Source organism: Trachypithecus francoisi, unplaced genomic scaffold (assembly GCF_009764315.1).
Source record: "Trachypithecus francoisi isolate TF-2019V2 unplaced genomic scaffold, Tfra_2.0 Lachesis_group1, whole genome shotgun sequence".
NCBI classification, from domain to species: domain Eukaryota; kingdom Metazoa; phylum Chordata; class Mammalia; order Primates; family Cercopithecidae; genus Trachypithecus; species Trachypithecus francoisi.
In genome coordinates, this window is record NW_022681454.1 from 144,259,179 (window position 1) to 144,277,935 (window position 18,757).

Here is an 18,757-nt window from a genome sequence, read left to right on the forward strand (position 1 = left end):
CCCAACTGGAACATATGGGGCAGAAAGATCAGCCCATAAATCCCTCCTTTAAATTATTGAATCTAGACCTCTAAAAGTATTTGCTTTTAATCTGTGGCCTAATTCATGGCTAGCTTGAAAAATAGGAAAATGATCAGAATATAATGTGTTATTAGCTTTAGCCAATTAAGGTAAGGTACGTTTACACAGTACATCTGTGTAAACACAACTCTTAGAATTATGCTGACTGATTCGTCATCGGAATTCCCTAGAGATTAAGAATTCCCTAGCCAATTAAGTTAAGGTACATGCATGGTAACATACATGAAAACGCCAACAAAAAGACACTTCATTCAACAGGTATTTATTCGGCATTTGTGGTTCTAGGTATTGTGACCAACATACCTACATGTCAGCCCTTATGAAGCTTACATGCTTTTTTTCACTTTTTTCTTTTCTTTCTTTTTTTTTTTTTTTTTTTTTTTTTTCCAGACAGGACCTTACTCTGTCACCCAGGCTGGAGTGCAGTGCCATGATCATGGATCACTGCAGCCTCAACCTCCCTGGGCTCAGCAGATCCTCCCACCCCAGCCTCCCAAGTAGCTGGGACTATAGGCACGCACCACCATGCCTGGCTAATTTTTGTATTTTTGTAGAGATGGAATTTCACCATGTTGCCCAGGGTGTCAAGTGATCACCCCCTTCAGCCTCCCAAAGTGCTGGGATTGCAGGCATGAGGCAACGCATCCAGTTGGGAACTTATATTCTAAAGGAGAGGGGAGAGCATAGATGATAAATCAAATAAATAAATAGAGCATAGTAGTGCATTGGGGGAAAATGAATCAGGGTAAGAGAAACAATTCTGGAGGGGGAGTTGGTAAACTTTAGGGTTTCCGGGGAAGGCTTAAAAACTCCAAGTGAGTAAAAACCTGAAGGAAGTGAGGAAGCAGCTCTGAGGACACCTGTGGGCATTCTCACAGGGGTGGGAAGCCACTGGGGGGTTTGGAGCAGAGGGTGCTATGGTCTGACGTAACAGCCTCACTCCAGTTGCTATGTTCAGAGTAGGCTGTGGCAAAGCAAGGTGGACATAGGGAGATCAGTTAGGAAGCTATGACCATCATCAAGGTACTGCGATAACAGGTATGATGGTGAAAAGTAGTTGCCTTTGGATATATCTTGAAGGAAGTTGTTGCAAGATTTGCTGAAGGATTGGATGTGTGGTGGAAGAGGAGTAAAATCTAACCCAGTGTTTGGGGCCAGAGATGGGAAAAACTGCAGAAAGGTTTAGTGGCAAGGAAAACAAGGGCTGATTTGGGAGTGTTTAGATGCCTATTAGGTGTCCTAGTGGAGCTCACAAGTAAGCAGTTGGAGATACAAGTCTAGAGTTAAAGGTGAGGCACCAGGCTAGAGGTATAAATTTAGGAATTACCAGTAGATGGATAGTTAAAATGATACTAAAGCCATGAGACTAGATGAGATCACCAAAGGAGAGCGCATAGATAGCAAAAACGTCTGAGCACTAAGCCCTCAGACAAATCTAGTGCTAAGAATTTGTGGAGAAAGCAGGGTCCAGCCAGGTAAATGAGAAGGAATGGCCAGTAAGTCAGAAGGAAAACTGGGAGACTGTGGTGGAAACCAAGTGAAGAAAGCATTTCAGAGAGGAGGGATTCTTTCTGGAACAGCAGTTGTCAGTGGTGGAATCTACACTTGCAGATTTTCCATGACAACTGAAGATGTTATAGATATACAGAGAGAGATGTATATACATACTGACTAGATGGAAGGCTGTTTATAATCACACCTCATAAGAAAAGCATATTTGTATGTCAGTGTGTTGTGCCATTATAGTCCAAATAGAAATCAATTTTGAAACATCCAGTGTTTCATGGTTTCCATACCTTTCCCCACCTTCATGATCACAAATGATTGTTTCTAATTGCTCTTATGGTCATTTTCCCCTTAGTTCATGGAGATGTTATCAAGATCTGTGTGATTATAAATGGAAAATATTCTAATTCTCAGCGAGTGGGTTAATGAAGGAGCAGACTGATCGTGAATTATTTGCTAAACTAGACTCTAAAAATGACTTTTACTTATTTGTGAATGTTGAATTTACATTGGATTATGGATGTGTAATATTCTGGGAACTCATGGCACTTTATAAAAATGAAGCTGGTCTGTGAATATGTTCACCATAAGAACATGTTGACCACATTTTATTCCTTAAGCCACTTTTCACCCCAAATCCTGGCAGGGAAATCAGGCTTTCTTACTCTCTTTTTTTTTTTTTTTTTTTTTTTTTTTTTTGAGACGGAGTCTCGCTCTCCGGGCTGGAGTGCAGTGGCCGGATCTCAGCTCACTGCAAGCTCCGCCTCCCGGGTTTACGCCATTCTCCTGCCTCAGCCTCCCAAGTAGCTGGGACTACAGGCGCCCGCCACCTCGCCCGGCTAGATTTTTGTATTTTTTTAGTAGAGACGGGGTTTCACCGTGTTAGCCAGGATGGTCTCGATCTCCTGACCTCGTGATCCGCCCGTCTCGGCCTCCCAAAGTGCTGGGATTACAGGCTTGAGCCACCGCGCCCGGCCGCTTTCTTACTCTCTATTGAAATAGGGTGTTTTATTTAAATCACCTTCCCTGTTAAACAACCTGAGAGAAGGGAAGAAGAAATAGATGTAACTCCGTTGACAGCCTTGGGATATAGACATCCTGTCTCCATTCCTCTTAGCTTTTACTGGGTATCAGGCTGCCAGTTTAATAAGGGAACAAAGAAAAATAAACAACGATTTTTATCCCACTGGACAATTTATGGAAATAACCATAAATTTTAAAATTCAATCTTGGTTAGATCATAAAAGGATTTTCTTGGTCTGTTTGCATAGCTGTATTTTATCCCATTTTGAAATAATCTGGACTTTTTTGAGATTTTTATTGTACACAAATCTTATTTACCCTAAAAATCTTTTATAAAACATTTCTCCAGCAAATTGTGCTATACAGTATGCCATGTGGCATCATCATAAAATACACAAATCTGTACATGCTTATCTCTAGGGAATTCTGGTGAAGAATCAAGTCAGCATAATTCTAAGAGTTGTGTTTTCACGCATGTACTGTGTAACTGTACTGAGACAGTACACTAAATGTAACTGATGGGGCTCGTCTTGGTGGATATGGGTAGCTTGTATGTTGCCTTGGCTTTATTGATTAATCTTCTACATTACTTTGTATGTGCTGCAAACCCATGAGCACCTGTCTCCAATGCATTTGGTCTGCTTTACAGCCTTCTTCTGGCACTATCTAATGAAAACTATAAAAAGAAAATGTTTCTTTTCCACTACAGCAGCAACAAAAATTTCAGGAATGAGGCCACAAAAATACCATACCACATCACAGGCCTCTTCTTAATAGTAAGTCTAAAAGCAGTTAGCATCAGACCATCACATCAGGTCAAACAGCATAGAATTTCTAAACCAAACCTTCCTTAGACATAACATTTAAATGTGATTATTATCATTAAAATAGTGAAGTAAAAAATAAGGTGAGCATAATTTCTTATTACCAGATAGTTTTTTGACTGACATAATTGTTCAGTCACATTTATGTTCTATATTCTGTATGAACCATTCTTTTCTGTTAGATTGTAAACCCTAAAGGTTAGGAACCAAAGTATTTTTAAATAAGTTTTATCTAAGACACATGCACACGTATGTTTATTGCGGCACTATTCACAATAGTAAAGAGTTGGAATCAACCCAAATGTCCATCAGTGACAGACTGGATTAAGAAAATGTGGCACATATACACCATGGAATACTATGCAGCCATAAAAAAGGATGAATTTGTGTCCTTTGTAGGGACATGGATGCAGCTGGAAACCATCATTCTCAGCAAACTATCGCAAGAACAGAAAACCAAACACCGCATGTTCTCACTCATAGGTGGGAACTGAACAATGTGATCACTTGGACTCGGGAAGGGGAACATCACACACTGGGGCCTATCACGGGGAGGGGGGAGGGGGGAGGGATTGCATTGGGAGTTATACCTGATGTAAATGACGAGTTGATGGGTGCAGCACACCAACATGGCACAAGTATACATATGTAACAAACCTGCACATTATGCACATGTACCCTAGAACTTAAATATAATTAAAAAAAAAAAAAAGATACAACATCTCTGGGAAAAAAAAAAAAAAGTTTTATCTACTCTAGCACAGGGCCATAATGGGAGTGATATAGTCCCTCTTTAACATTTACCACAAATAGGTATTTACTAAAACTGCCACCTGGTACAAGCCCACTGTGCTCACATTTTGGGGGTGAAAGAAGGGAGGAAACAATGGAATATCTGTGGTTATTATTCACTCAAGGATATCTAGGCCCACTTCATAGATAATGCTTTAAGGTTTCCTTTTTTATTTTATAAAGAGGAATAAGGTATGACTATAACAAGTACGAGCAGCTTTCATGATCCCTCCCATCCATCCAATTTCTCCCCCAGCTTAAAAGACATAGGCACAACTGTCTGTTACTGCCACATTCTAAACTCTCTTAAGATTTCACTAGACCAAATGAAGACCTCAACTCAGGCCTGCCAGGCAATTGATTTCCAAATGGGTGGAACTCTTAAAAGCCCCACTTATGGCCGGGTGTGGTGGCTCATGCCTGTAAACCCAACACTTGGGGAGGCTGAGGTGGGCAGATCACAAGGTTAGGAGCTCGAGACCATCCTGGCTGACACGGGGAAACCCTGTCTCGACTAAAAATACAAAAACAAAATTAGCCGGGTGTGGTGGCAGGTGCCTGTAGTCCCAGCTACTCGGCAGGCTGAGGCAGCAGAATGGTGTGAACCTGGGAGGCAGAGCTTGCAGTGAGCTGAGATCCCACCACTGAACTCCAGCCTGGAAGCCTGCGCGACAGAGCAAGACTCTGTCTAAAAAAAAAAAAAAAAGCCCCACTTGGTTTTCATATCAAGACTCAGAAAATTCCTAAAAAGTCAATTACTGGTATTGGCAATGGGGAGGAGCTTCCCAGCACTTACAATTTTTGTTTAATTGAAATACATTTAAAATTTCCTAACAACTTGGTTCCATTACCATTTTTTTCAGGTACAGAGCAGTTGCCTCCTGGAGTCGTGTTCAGGGAATTGGGATTCCTTTGGTAACTGCCATTGAAATTGTCTCCATCTGGATCCTGTCCTTCATCCTGGCCATTCCTGAAGCGATTGGCTTCGTCATGGTACCCTTTGAATATAGGGGTGAACAGCATAAAACCTGTATGCTTAATGCTACGTCAAAATTCATGGAGGTACTAAACATTTAAAATGAATTAACTGGGGAAGGGAGGAGGTCCTCCTTTAGACTTCACCATCTTGAGACTTGATGACATCACCACAATGCCAAGTGTGGTTTATTCTGTCAAATATTCCTCAGTTGCATGAAAAGTAGTTAAACCTGTGTCTAGATTCTTGAATAGAACAGTGATTTTGGCTTTCACTCTTGTATTGTACCACAATGGTAGACACATCTGTTATTCTGCACCAAACCACTAAGAATACCAAAGCAAATTTACTAAGAAAGAGGGACTGGGGTGTGTGTGTGTGTGTGTGTACATATGCTATTTGTTTTTGTAATAATGAATACAACACAACAATTTCCATCTGGAAGACATACTGATGTTTATCTTATGTCACTTAGGGAGAAGCATATTTCTCACATTCTTTAAAGATGAATTTACTAATTCAAAGTAGAGAGTAGTACTTACATGTACTTATATTAGAATGGTTTCTATGTCTAATATACAAATAATATAAAATTGTAGAACTTTTAAAAGAATATTTTGGTTTAACAAATTCAGTTGTTTTTTTTTTTTTTAATACACCTGACCATATTAATGTTTTTCTGAAAAGCTTAATCACATGACTGAGTGTTTTGGGAAACCTATTTAAAATGCACCCTTTCTTTGCAAAACTAGTTACATGTGGACTGAGGAGGAAAACCAAAGGGATAACTATTTCTCTTAAATCAGCATAATTTAGTGCTTTGATGTAAGTTTCATGTAGCTCACATTCCACATGTAATTATTTACAGACATCTCAAGGTATGCTTTCCCAACTTGGAAAATTCACAGAATTCGTGGTTTTACAGTTGACCAGTTATTCTGCTTGGAAATTCTTGTTTTAAAATTAAAACTGCTCATGAAAACTGCCAAACTAACAATTAAAATTGAAGTTTCTTATTGGGTCAGTCTTCAAAGTGAAAAACAAAGCAGACAGTAGGAGATTGTCAGAATTTGGGCAGTGTGAATAAGCAATCTAGATATTCCAGACGCAAACATTAGAGAAAAGAGGTTCACTATAAGAAGAAGCTTACTAATCCTTAGAGCCAGACAAAATGAAATGGGCTGTTTCTTAAAGACGTAGTCTCCTTTCTAGACATGTTCAAGTAAAGGGTAGCCACCCTTCAGGCATGGGTGGGCTAGACGGTTGTAGTAAAGGGTATGAGTTGAACAGATAATTTTTTAGAGTTCATTCCAAGTCTGAAGTCCTGTTCTTTTTTTCTAAATTTATTTCCCCTTTTTTTTCTATTCTTGCTCTTCAACTTTACCCTAGACTGATGAGAGGCCCCTCTCTACCCATGTGGATGACATCAGTTCCAAAGAGATGCATTACCCGTTTCTCTGTGGGCCTTTGCCATGGAGGGGGCAGGGGACTCCATTCAGCCCTCTCAAGGGTCAGCCTCCAGACCCTCTGCAGCTGCTTCTGGGTCATTCATACCCAGTCAGCAAGTGCACCAGGAAAAAGAGGATACAAAAGAAGGGAGAACGGGTGCTCAAAGGAGTGTTCGTGTTGCACTTCAAAAAAAAAAGAGAGAGAGAGAGTGCTTCTGACTTTTTATAAGTTCAGGACTGAAATCTTCCTACAGTGTGTTGGGAACAGGGAAATGTTTGTGTAAGCAGTTTAGAATAAACCAACTCCTTTGGGAGTTTGCATTTAACCTGAGGATAGAATTCAGGGATCTGTGAACTTGGTTGGAAAAGAAACAAATGTTTATTTTCACTAACTTCTAACTGAATTTATCATTTCCTTCCATTATGAATGTACCCAACAAATCACCATAGTGTTTAACAGTATCATGACTTTTTCAGTAATAAAAATAGCAGACATTTTCATACCATGTAACACTTGTGTAATCTCAAAATATTATTTATGCTCATCAGAACTTCAATACTTCAATAGTTCGGTAGTTATTAGAACCATCATTAGGTTTGTTATTTGTGAATAAACACAATATTACTGTATCAAAATTTAATTTCTAATATTTTGATAGCTGTGCTTTAATGTAATTGGTTTCCATTGCAATCTTATGTATTTTATTTTATGCATGTAAAAGTATTATTCTCAGAAGGGATTATAGTCTTTATCAGACTTCCAAAAGGGTCTGTGGCATAAAAATAGTCAAGAACTCCTCCCCCAAATTTTTTGTCTTTGGGAACCATTTTTAGATTATTTTAATAGACATGTTATAAATGCAGCCCACTTAGCCTCTTTCTATATTCAGAAACTGTCGCATTTTTTACAGAGCAGCATGATTTTTTTTTTTACTGTGGGAACTGCATTGTCCTTAGTAAATTAACAATCTGAAGAAGCATTATAAGGAAAGAAAAAGCATTTCTTCCCAAGTTGGTGATTAATTTCATGGGAAGAAGAATTTAGATATCATTTTTCATTTTCCATTTTTATTGGGTATTAAGTTTTCTTCTTTAAGCAGACATAAAACTGAATAACCTTAGTATTTATAAATCCCACCCAGTTAGATAATACCAGATATGGCCCAGTTGAGATATGCTGCCTCAATCGTTTCCAGGTGGTAAGTATTAAAGGAGGGAGAAGAGTATAGTTATTGATGTTCAAAGTGGCTGACTTTGAGGTCACATAGCAGGCATACCAGGCAGAGGGTTAAACCCTATTAACCAAAGCTATACAGACAAGCCATTCATAACCTTCACTGTTTCAGGTTAAATACACTTTCACCACAATAGTCAAAAGTAAAGCAGGCGCTAACAAAATGTTGAGGTTCATCAAGAAATAAAAATAAACATATATATTCTTTTGTCTCAAAATCATGTTTTATGAGCTTTATTTTTATTGATTAGGGCTCTTCCATTGTGTAGTTGAAACCTTCCAGCTATGAAAAGTATCCTTGTCAAGATAATTTTTGTAAGTGCAGTTTCTTTTTGTGTTGTTTAAAGCCAGGATAATTTCTGAAGTTTCCAATTTAATCGAATTTTGAGGACCACTCCCAAACCCATTACTGCAACAAGAGAGCATGATTTTAAAGACGTTTGGCTGGGCGCAGTGGCTCAAGCCTGTAATCCCAGCACTTTGGGAGGCCGAGACAGGCAGATCACAAGGTCAGGAGATCGAGACCATCCTGGTGAACACGGTGAAACCCCGTCTCTACTAAAAAAATACAAAAAACTAGCCGGGCGAGGTGGCAGACGCCTGTAGTCCCAGCTACTTGGGAGGCTGAGGCAGGAGAATGGCGTAAACCTGGGAGGCGGAGCTTGCAGTGAGCTGGGATCCGGCCACTGCACTCCAGCCTGGGCAACAGAGCGAGACTCTGTCTCAAAAAAAAAAAAAAAAAGACGTATCTGCAAGTTTAAAGACCTTAAAGCTACCAGAGGCACAGCACAGTTAATTGACATGACTCTGCTCCTCTTTTTCTCTTTTTTTTTTTTTTTCACTTTGAAGTTCTACCAAGATGTAAAGGACTGGTGGCTCTTTGGGTTCTATTTCTGTATGCCCTTGGTGTGCACTGCGATCTTCTACACCCTCATGACTTGTGAGATGTTGAACAGAAGGAATGGCAGCTTGAGAATTGCCCTCAGTGAACATCTTAAGCAGGTAAATCCCATAACATCATGAAAATCTGGCCAGGACTGGTTAGTCCTTGACAGCAGCAGGCCTGCAAATACCATCTTTAGTAGAATTAGCCTGATTTCCTAAAATAAAAATACTATCTTGTAACTGTTTTCTTTATGGTAATAGTGTTAGAAATTTCTTTTGTAAAATGGGAAGCCTGCTTGTGAAAAAAGTGGTCCTGAAGGCTGGGCCCAGAGAGAGAAGAACTATCCCTCTATTTTGCCAAGAGTGTACTGAGCACGTGTGTATGTGAGTTCATGCATTGAATTGGGCTTAGAACTGTACCAGGACACAAAGAAGCATATGACTTTCTCCCCATGCAGATTTACAGTCTCATTGTAGAAATAAAATATGCATGCAAAACAACTTGAAAATAGAATCACAGGTGTGGTAAAAGTAGCCTGTGCTATGGAAAGCCAGGAAGGGTATGAGACAGAGTCATGGGGAAGCTGTTCATGGATGAGGGGGATTGAACCAGACTTGGAGGCTAAATGGGATTTGATGGGGAAGAAGTTGACAGAAAGCATTTCAGGTGGAAGAACAGGAGTCTAGTTAGAATGTGGAATAGGAACCATGCATTTGGGGAATGGGAAAAAGGAGATGAACCTCTCCAGAGCAATGTCTAATGTGAGACTTATGCTAGGAAATGGGATCATGTACATTAGAAGAGGTAAAATGTTGGAAGACCCAAAGTTCTAGAAGGAATTTGAACATATCAACAGGAGGCTAATGTTGGTCCCTCCTGGGTGAAATTAGAACAGAAAAAGCTGTGGGCTTTCAAGGGCAAAACTAGACTCATACTTGGCTCTCTGACCTTGGGCAAATTGCTTAATCTCTCTGAACATCTAGTTTCTCATAATATGTATATAATAATACATCCTGGGGATTACCTGAGACATGCAAGATGCCTAACAGCACCCAGCGCCTACTAGGCATTAAACAAATGTTAATTTACATTAATTCTAAGAGTAAACCTAGGACTTCAGGTAAGTTCTCTGTTGCAACAGAAAAGTATATAATGATGGTCAACTATACCAAAAGTTAATGTAAGTTGTTGATGGAGTCTGTAAATCTGTCCTATATAATTACCATGTGCAAGCATCATTCCTCATCAGCAACTCTTTTGAACTACTATACTGATTTTTCTGAGCTTCAGCTTTTCATCTGTAAATTGAGCATAATATTGAATCAATAGTATTATGAGAATCAAAAGGATGAATGTGTATGCATGTACTTTATAAAATCTAACATGCCATACAAATGTTAGCTATTATCTTTCATTGACATTTAGCAGGAAGATTACATTGAGAAACCTTAGTATGACTTTGCTCAGGTATGAAAGTTTCAAATACTCCAGTTGCTTAATATGTTTACAATTATTTCCTTTCATCCTTGGAATGGAGGTAGTTAGAATGGGTTTGTGAAAAACAGTGTTTTAAAATACAGATTTTTACATTCATGCCATGATTGAGACTGTTTAAGCTATGAGTGGTATTTGCTGTGGAAATAATTAAATAAGGTTTAGGAACAATTGTCATATGCTGTTTCATGTTTACATAGCATTTTTTACGTTTTTAAAGTGCATGTCCGTTTCCATGTCTTTTTCTTATTTGATTCCTCCAAGCACCCTGTGAGATTGGTAGGATATATATTCTTTATTATACAGGTGATTAAGAGGTTTGCTCAACTGAATGGAGATTAGAACCCAAGATTTTGCCCTCATGCAGTTAAAGTTCCTTTTGGTGCCCCTCAAAGCTGTAGCAAATCCTAAGAACAGAAGAGCAAGGGTAGCTGGAGGTCCCGCAGATGGGACTGTGGGAGAACCAGCATAGAGCACAAAGCCTTGCCATCTTGACTAATACACTGGGGGGCTCATAGTTTTGCTTCTTACTTGGTTGTCTCTAATTTCTCCTCATCGTAATGATGACAGTTTTATCAATCAGGGGTTGTGTTTAGATGCTGAGAACACAAAACCCAAAATAACAGTTGACCAAGAAGGAGTTTATCTTTCTCCCATAGCAAAAAGTTCAGACATCAAGATTTAGTGGTCAAGCCAACTTAGAGGCCAGGTATCTACTGTTTTGCTGACCTTTCCTTCAGTCTGAGAAGACAGTAGCAGCAGCTCTACTTTTATATCTGATTTCCAAGCAGCAAGAGGGGAAGAACAGAAAACAACATACCGTGGGTGTGCATCAAAGGAGTGTCCCTATACTTCTCAGTAGCTCTTCCAGAAACCCATGCAATGGTTTCTATTTCATCTAGTGGGTCAAAACTGTGCCAAGTGGGCATGTAGATAATTAGGCCAGGTTCCCCAGCTGCCTTAACAAATCAAGACCTGAGTGATGGTAAGGAAGACAGGAGACTGGATATTGGTTAAGCAAATATCAGACTATCAGGGCAGTGTACTAATTACTACCTTTTAAAAGCGTTATCCTCTTTGAATATGCACTCAAGAAAGGTAACCTCTCCCCTAATACACTGCTTTTCTATTTTTCTGGGTACACTGTCTTTCTGGACACACAAAATGACCCTTTAAAAAGAGCCCCCATTCCTGAAGATTTGAATATTTTATTTCTTCCCTCAATCATTACTCTGAAGCCATATCCCAGCTAGCCCAATGACTATGAGAGGTTAAAGAACTCCCAATTCTTTGAGCTAGATTAGCGAGTTATCAAAACTGCCCCCAGAATATTTTTGAATGGCTCAGCCAATCATGTGAGTTTATTATAGGCTTCCCAGACTTAATGTTATATGTTTCAGGTTGAGCCAGCATTACCCTTCCAGGCGCTGTTTTTAATCAGTTTTATTTGGACATTAGCTGATCCCAGTTACAGACAAATTGCATTTTGTGTTCCTAGTGAGGAACACAAATGCATGAAATATAATACTCAAATAATGCACGCCAATGAATAGTTGCAGATAATTCCTAATTTATAGTTTTTCTGATCCTGAGCAGACTCAAAGGCATGCAAACCTTCCATGAAGTCAGTCCAAGGTCAGCATGTTCCAGATTTTCTAGTCCTCACTGCTGATAATACTTTACCCTCATCCTTCTGCTTGCAAACAATATATAATATTTTTATATGTCATTAAGAAACTGCATGTCATTAAGAAAAGAATTTAAAGAGCGAAAAATCCCAATAGTAACTGTGTTCAAGATCAGCAAAAGAAAAAAACATAGTGCTATGACTTTTCCTTTTCTGCTCCCTACTCCTATTTTGTTTTCCCAAGGTCTTTGTTGATTTGTCCATGCATTATAATGTGATGTTCAGTCTCCTTGCCTGCCGTGCCATCATTAATGCTAATTAGTTACCTGTTATTAAGAGCCATTAGCTAACCCTTTCCCCCATGCAGTCACACCCCACCCCCTTACACACACACACAGGCGGACTCAGCCACCTACACACACACAGCTGCAGACTCAGCTGGCTCACCTCCAGCCAGTTTCCACCTCTTTCCTGGCATATAACCTCTGTCCTGGCCCTAATAACCAACCTGAGGTCCCCATCCTTCCTGGAAGCTGCCCAGAAGCATCATTAACAATTCCTTGGTTAGAACGCTGACCTTAGAATCTTGAAGAGGTAGAGACACTGTAAGCCAGGCTGTTCTCCTGGCTCTTCTTTGAATTATTCTTTCCCTGTTGTCTGCTACTTCCTGGTACTGTAGTTCTTGCATCTAGTATAAAAACACTAAATTCGTTGTCCTTTTTTTTTTCTCACTTTCCTTTAGCGTCGAGAAGTGGCAAAAACAGTTTTCTGCTTGGTTGTAATTTTTGCTCTTTGCTGGTTCCCTCTTCATTTAAGCCGTATATTGAAGAAAACCGTGTATAATGAGATGGACAAGAATCGATGTGAATTACTTAGGTACGATCCTATGTACTCGCTAGAAAATTGGAGTTTCTCAGATTTTCATTTATAATACTTTTACAAAACCAGCTACGCTACATGCCCATTAGCCCTGAAAATTAAAAGTGCAAAGCTGATTTTTTTTCTTTAGCTGACATAGCCTATAACTGATCCCAAAATTTGTGCAAGCCACGTCTGTTATCTTGCCACTCCCCTCCTGAGGATGTGCATAAGGGTTTGAGCTAACCAAGTAGTAATGTATCTGTAACTGTCCTGCAAAACTGAAACTGCCATTTAAACAGGCACTTTTTACAAAATTCTAACTGCCACCCACAAGAAATGGCTTCTGGGCAAGAAAAATGCTTATTCTAGGAATAAATGCTAGTTAGCAGATTTTAAAACAATATTTTCTAATTATTCTACACCATTTTCTTTTGCTGTAGTTTCTTGCTGCTCATGGATTACATCGGTATTAACCTGGCAACCATGAATTCATGTATAAACCCCATAGCTCTGTATTTTGTGAGCAAGAAATTTAAAAATTGTTTCCAGGTAAGATGATTTTTCAAGTATTTTTTAAAGACAACAAAATGAGTATATTAAACAGTCAACAGACACAGCCAATTCCAGCTGTAATAGTACTTTGATCAGCTGTACTCCTTTTTAGCAGTGAAGTGAAAATCATGTTTTATTACCCAGAAAGAGAGTCAGATTGTCGGCATAACAGAAAAGCGGTTCCTATTTAGACAACCACAGACAAAGAGGTTAAAATCAAAAGGACTAAATCACATGCCAGTTTAGAACCCTCCTTTTAGAGAGAAGTGTTTCAATGTATGCTCCCGGCCCATAAGACCTATTCGTACCTTACATTGTCTTAGACTTGAACCAAAGTCTCGACAAAATATAAACTCTATTGTTAAGAAAGCTCTCACTGATTAGACCATCCTGGCCAACATGGTGAAACCCTGCCTCTACTAAAAATACAAAAATTAGCCGGGCGTGGTGGCAGGCGCCTATAGTCCCAGCTACTCGGGGGCTGAGGCAGGAGAATGGCGTGAACCCGGGAGGCGGAGCTTGCAGTGAACCGAGATGGTGCCACTGCACTCCAGCCTGGACGACAGAGCAAGACTCTGTCTCAGGAAAAAAAAAAAAAAAAGAAAGCTCTCATTAAATGCTATTTAATTGTGTACTTAGTAATAGAATCTTCAAGGAAAGTAAATGCTTATTGCTGTGGGAATCTGAACAAACATAATTTTATTCAAAATCAGTTTCCTTCTGCTTTCAAACCTCCAGCCAGCTCAGCCACCCACGTCCTTCAGAAGCTCTAAGCCTGTCTTATTGATGTGTCATTTTCTGGTCCCTGAAATGATTTTAGCATAGGCTTAATCCTCACTGGATTTTGTTATCTTGGACCAGGCTGTTTAACTTTAGTTTACAGTACATATGAGGCAGAGTAGGGTAGAGGTCAAGAATGCAGACTCTGGAAGCAAAGAGCCGTGATGGACATCACAGCCCTGCACTTGCTAACTGTCTACCCCAGGTCTGGTTAGTGCCTCTTCTGCTTTTTCAGTTTCCTCACCTATAAAATTGGATAATCACAGTATCTCTCTCATAAGAAGGGTAATATATGTAAAATGCTTGAAATAATAAGTGCTCAATATGAGTTGATTACTATTAGGGACAGAGTAGAGAGGAAAAACACAGTAACTGCCTGCATGGCACTCACAGTCTAAACAAAGCAGACATATATTAACCAAGGAATCACACAAACAGATGAAACTCGGTATGGAAGTTTGGAGCCATATTTCTGAGGTCTTCTTGGAAATGTTTGCCCCTCACAAAACACTCTGCCCAAAATGGACTGACTAAACATGCAGGTTAAAACTAGTCCATTATATAAGCTGAAATTAATTATTACTTACTCATTAACTTATATATTCATTGAGGGAGGGAAAATCAAGGTAAAAATTATCAGAAATGAATCCCACTTTTTGATGAATCTTCCTAAAAAGGCAGCATACCCAAAAGAAAGAACCCAAATCTAGAGAGTCCTGGGTTCTAATTCCAGTTCTGCCTCTCATTATCCTCTCTGGACCTCACTGTCCTCATTCATAAAATGGGGGAATAGCATAAAATGGGGGAACATTCAAGGTTGTTGTGAGGATCTGATGAGGTACCTGGTGCAGAGAGCCACACAGGTAGTGCACACTGAAGAAATACTAGGACCCCCCCGCGCCGCTGGCCCAGCCCTACCCATGCCTGCCTCAAGCTGTGGAGAGCCCTCCCTCTCGCCAGCACTGCCTTCCCTTTCTCTTGCACTTGGTAGTAAAATGAGACACAAGGGTTCTATTTCTCTGCACTGGAATGGATAGTATAACTCCTGCCTGGTGATAACAGGCTCTCCACTCTAGGTTACTGTCAAGGTTCACTTCCCTCCAGTGTGAATGGACATTTGCCCCTCCTTAGCGTGGCCCAAGGCCGCTGTGTTTGGCTGGGAATGGGCTGGTAGGCTTGCCTTACTTCGAGTCTGTTGCTTCCCCCAGTCATGCCTCTGCTGCTGCTGTTACCAGTCCAAAAGTCTGATGACCTCGGTCCCCATGAACGGAACAAGCATCCAGTGGAAGAACCACGATCAAAACAACCACAACACAGACCGGAGCAGCCACAAGGACAGCATGAACTGACCATCCTGCGAAGCACTCCTCGGCACTCCCATAATCCTCTCAGAGAAAAAAATCACAAGGCAACTGTGACTCCGGAAATCTCTTCTCTGATCCTTCTTCCTTAACTCACTCCCACACCCAAGAAGAAATGCTTTCCAGAACCGCAAGGGTAGACCGGTTTAGCCACCCACGACATCTACGAATCGTACTTCTTTAATTAATCTGATTTACATATTCCGCGTGTTGTATTCAGCACTAAAACATGGTGGGAGCTGGGAGAGAATGAAGACTGTTCAATGAAACCAAAAGGATATTTACTACTTTTGCATGAAAATAGAGCTTTCAAGTACATGGCTAGCTTTTATGGCAGTTCTGGTGAATGTTCAATGGAACTGGTCACCATGCAACTATAGAGATTATGACAAGATTTTCTACTTTTTTTAACTAATTTTTTGTCCTTCAGCCAAACACAATATGGGCTCAAGTCACTTTTATTTGAAATGTCATTTGGTGCCAGTATTTTTTAACTGCATAATAGCCTAACATGACTATTTGAACTTATTTACACATAGTTTGCACACACAAAAAAAGATGAAAATAGTATTCAGGTGAGCAATTAGGTTAGTATTTTCCATGTCACTGTTTATTTTTTTAAAACACAAATTCTAAAGCTACAACAAATACTACAGGCCCTTAAAGCACAGTCTGATGATACATTTGGCAGTTTAATAGATGTTACTCAATTTTTTTTAAACTATTTTCTTTTTTAAATGGTGTTTGATTACAAGAGATCTTGAGCATGTTTTGTATGTTAAATTCAAAAGTAATGCTTCAATCAGATAGTTCTTTTTCACGAGTTCAATCTGTTTTTCATGTAAATTTTGTATGAAACATCAATGTCAAGTACCAAAATTTTAATGTGTGTGTCATTAACTCTACCTGAGACTTTCAGTGCACTGTATATAGAAGTCTAAAGCACACCTAGGAGGAAAAGATTGAATTTTTCAGATGATTTGGAAATTTTCATTCAGGTTTTGTATTAGTGACATATATATGTATATACATATCACCTCCTATTCTCTTAATTTTTCTTAAAATGTTAACTGGCAGTAAGCCTTTTTTGGTCATTCCCTTTTCCATACAGGAAACATAATTTTGAAGTGGCCAGATGAGTTTATCACGTCAGTGAAAAATAATTACCCCCAACTGCCACCAGAACTTAACGATTCTTCACTTCTCGGGGTTTTCAGTATGAACCTAAATCCCTACCCCAACGTCTCCCTCCCACACTGCCACCATTTCAAAGGGCCCACAGTGACTTTTGCCGGGCATTTTCCCAGATGTTTACAGACTGTGAAGTATAGCAGAAAATCTTTTACTAGTGTGTGTGTATATATATAAACAATTGTAAATTTCTTTTAGCCCATTTTTCTAGACTGTCTCTGTGGAATGTATTGTGTGTGTGATATATGCATGTGTGTGATGGTATGTATGGATTTAATCTAATCTAATAATTGTGCCCCGCAGTTGTGCCAAAGTGCATAGTCTGAGTAAAATCTAGGTGATTGTTCATCATGACAACCTGCCTCAGTCCATTTTAACCTGTAACAATCTTCTGCATTTATAAATCTTGTAACCATGTTACCATTACAAATGGGATAGAAGAGGCAGTGGGAAAGCGGATGAGCTGTGGACTAGCAATATAGGGTTTTGTTTGGTTGGTTGGTTTGATAAAGCAGTATTTGGAGTCGTATTGTTTCCTGTGCTGGAGCGAAAGTCATTAAACTTTGAAGTATTATATTGTTCTTATCCTCAACTCAATGTGGTGATGAAATTGCCAGGTTGTCTGATGTTTCTTTCAGACTTCACCAGACAGATTGCTGACAATAAATTAGGTAAGATCATTTGTTGGGCCGTATTTTAGGACAGGCATAGATAAAATAACATCAGGTTCCAGTTGCTTGAATTGCAAGGCTGAGAAGTACTGCCCCTTTGTGTGTTAGCAGTCAAATCTATTATTCCACTGGCACATCATATGCAGATATATGCCTATAATATAAGCCATAGGATCTCACCATTTTGTTTAGACAATTATCTTTCTTTCAAGATGCTTTGTTTCTTTCACATGAAAAGAATGCATTTTATAAATTCAGAAAGTCATAGATTTCTGAAGGCTTCGATGTGCATTTTATTTATGGGCTAGTAAGTAATTGTAGTTTACTAGTAGGAATATTTCCAATTTCTACCTTTACGACATCTTTTCAACAAGTAACTTTGTAGAAATGAGCCAGAAGCCAAGGCCCTGAGTTGGCAGTGGCCCATAAGTATAAAAGTTTACAGAAACCTTGCAAGTGTCTCTTCATTTTTACATAGTTTTCCATAGAAAATGTTTGTTACATAATGCCTGTTGCAAACCTCTCCTTAGTAATATCCTGGAAAGCAATTTACTATCAAACAGGTACTTCCTACTTCTATTCTCAACCAACCTATTTTGTTGTACTGAGCGTTTAATTCTTTCATTCATTCCTTCATTTACCTTTCCAGTAAGTTTAATTGGGCTTCTACTATGCACCAGGCATTCTTCTAGATATTGGGGACATAGTAAACAAAACAGGCAAAGTCCCTGATCCCAAGGAGCTTGCATTCTAGGCAATAAACAATTACAGTCAATAAGCAATATGTCAGGTAGATACCTGGAGGAAGAGATTCATATATATCCAACTGTTTATTTGACATCCACAGTTGGATGGCTAGTACACCATCATATATCCCAAATGAAGCTCCTGATATCTTCCAGCCTGCACTGCCTAATATTCCTCTGCTCAGTTATAGACAGTCACATTTTTTAGGAGTTGTTCAGGATAAAAACTTTGAAGTCATTGCTCATTCCTTTTCCTCACACCTTACAGCCAACATATCCATAAGTCCTGAGAGCCCTGTCTTCAGAATATATCCAGAACCTGACCAGTTCTCTGTCTCTGCCTCTACCTCCCTACTCTGAGCACCATCTTCTCTTGCCAGGATAACCACAATAGGCTCCTGACATGCCTACTCGTTTCCAGCCTTGTAAACAGCTGTATTCCAGTTGGAGCCAGTCTCTCCTCTCCCATAAGTGATTAGGTTAGGCGAGGCTGACCAGCATCCTCTGGGAGTTTCTCAGTAAGAACTAAGTCAGAAAGAGCTATTTTCCTACTAAAGCAGGGCTGGGAGGTTGTGAGCCTGGGTGTGGCTGGACACTGTGGTTGAGCATTATTAAGAAAGTCAATCTAGAGTGTCATGAAGATGAAGAAGAGCATTAAAGTCTCCAGTTCTAGCTCTCCTTGATGCTTTCTCATGGCTTCAGTA

General features: G+C 39.5%; 1 protein-coding gene and 1 long non-coding RNA gene across 3 annotated transcripts in view; one reads left to right on the top strand and one right to left on the bottom strand.

Moving 5' to 3' along the window:
• The window catches only part of EDNRA (endothelin receptor type A), a 65,042-nt gene extending 47,282 nt beyond the window's left edge, over nucleotides 1-17,760 (top strand). The window contains exons 4-8 of one of the 2 annotated variants that reach the window (XM_033215425.1): nucleotides 5,090-5,288; nucleotides 8,734-8,886; nucleotides 12,634-12,767; nucleotides 13,193-13,301; nucleotides 15,293-17,760. In XM_033215425.1, coding sequence (XP_033071316.1) covers nucleotides 5,090-5,288; nucleotides 8,734-8,886; nucleotides 12,634-12,767; nucleotides 13,193-13,301; nucleotides 15,293-15,433 — 736 coding nt within the window. In that variant the 3' untranslated portion in view covers nucleotides 15,434-17,760. Of the gene's footprint in view, nucleotides 1-5,089; nucleotides 5,289-6,591; nucleotides 8,374-8,733; nucleotides 8,887-12,633; nucleotides 12,768-13,192; nucleotides 13,302-15,292 lie in introns of those variants that run through there. The other variant, XM_033215426.1, reaches the window with a different exon arrangement.
• Nucleotides 5,149-18,757, bottom strand: part of LOC117085997 — a 29,588-nt gene continuing 15,979 nt past the window's right edge. Inside the window, exon 3 of the long non-coding RNA XR_004438167.1 lies at nucleotides 5,149-5,224. This is a non-coding gene — a long non-coding RNA (uncharacterized LOC117085997). The remainder of the gene's footprint in view (nucleotides 5,225-18,757) is intronic.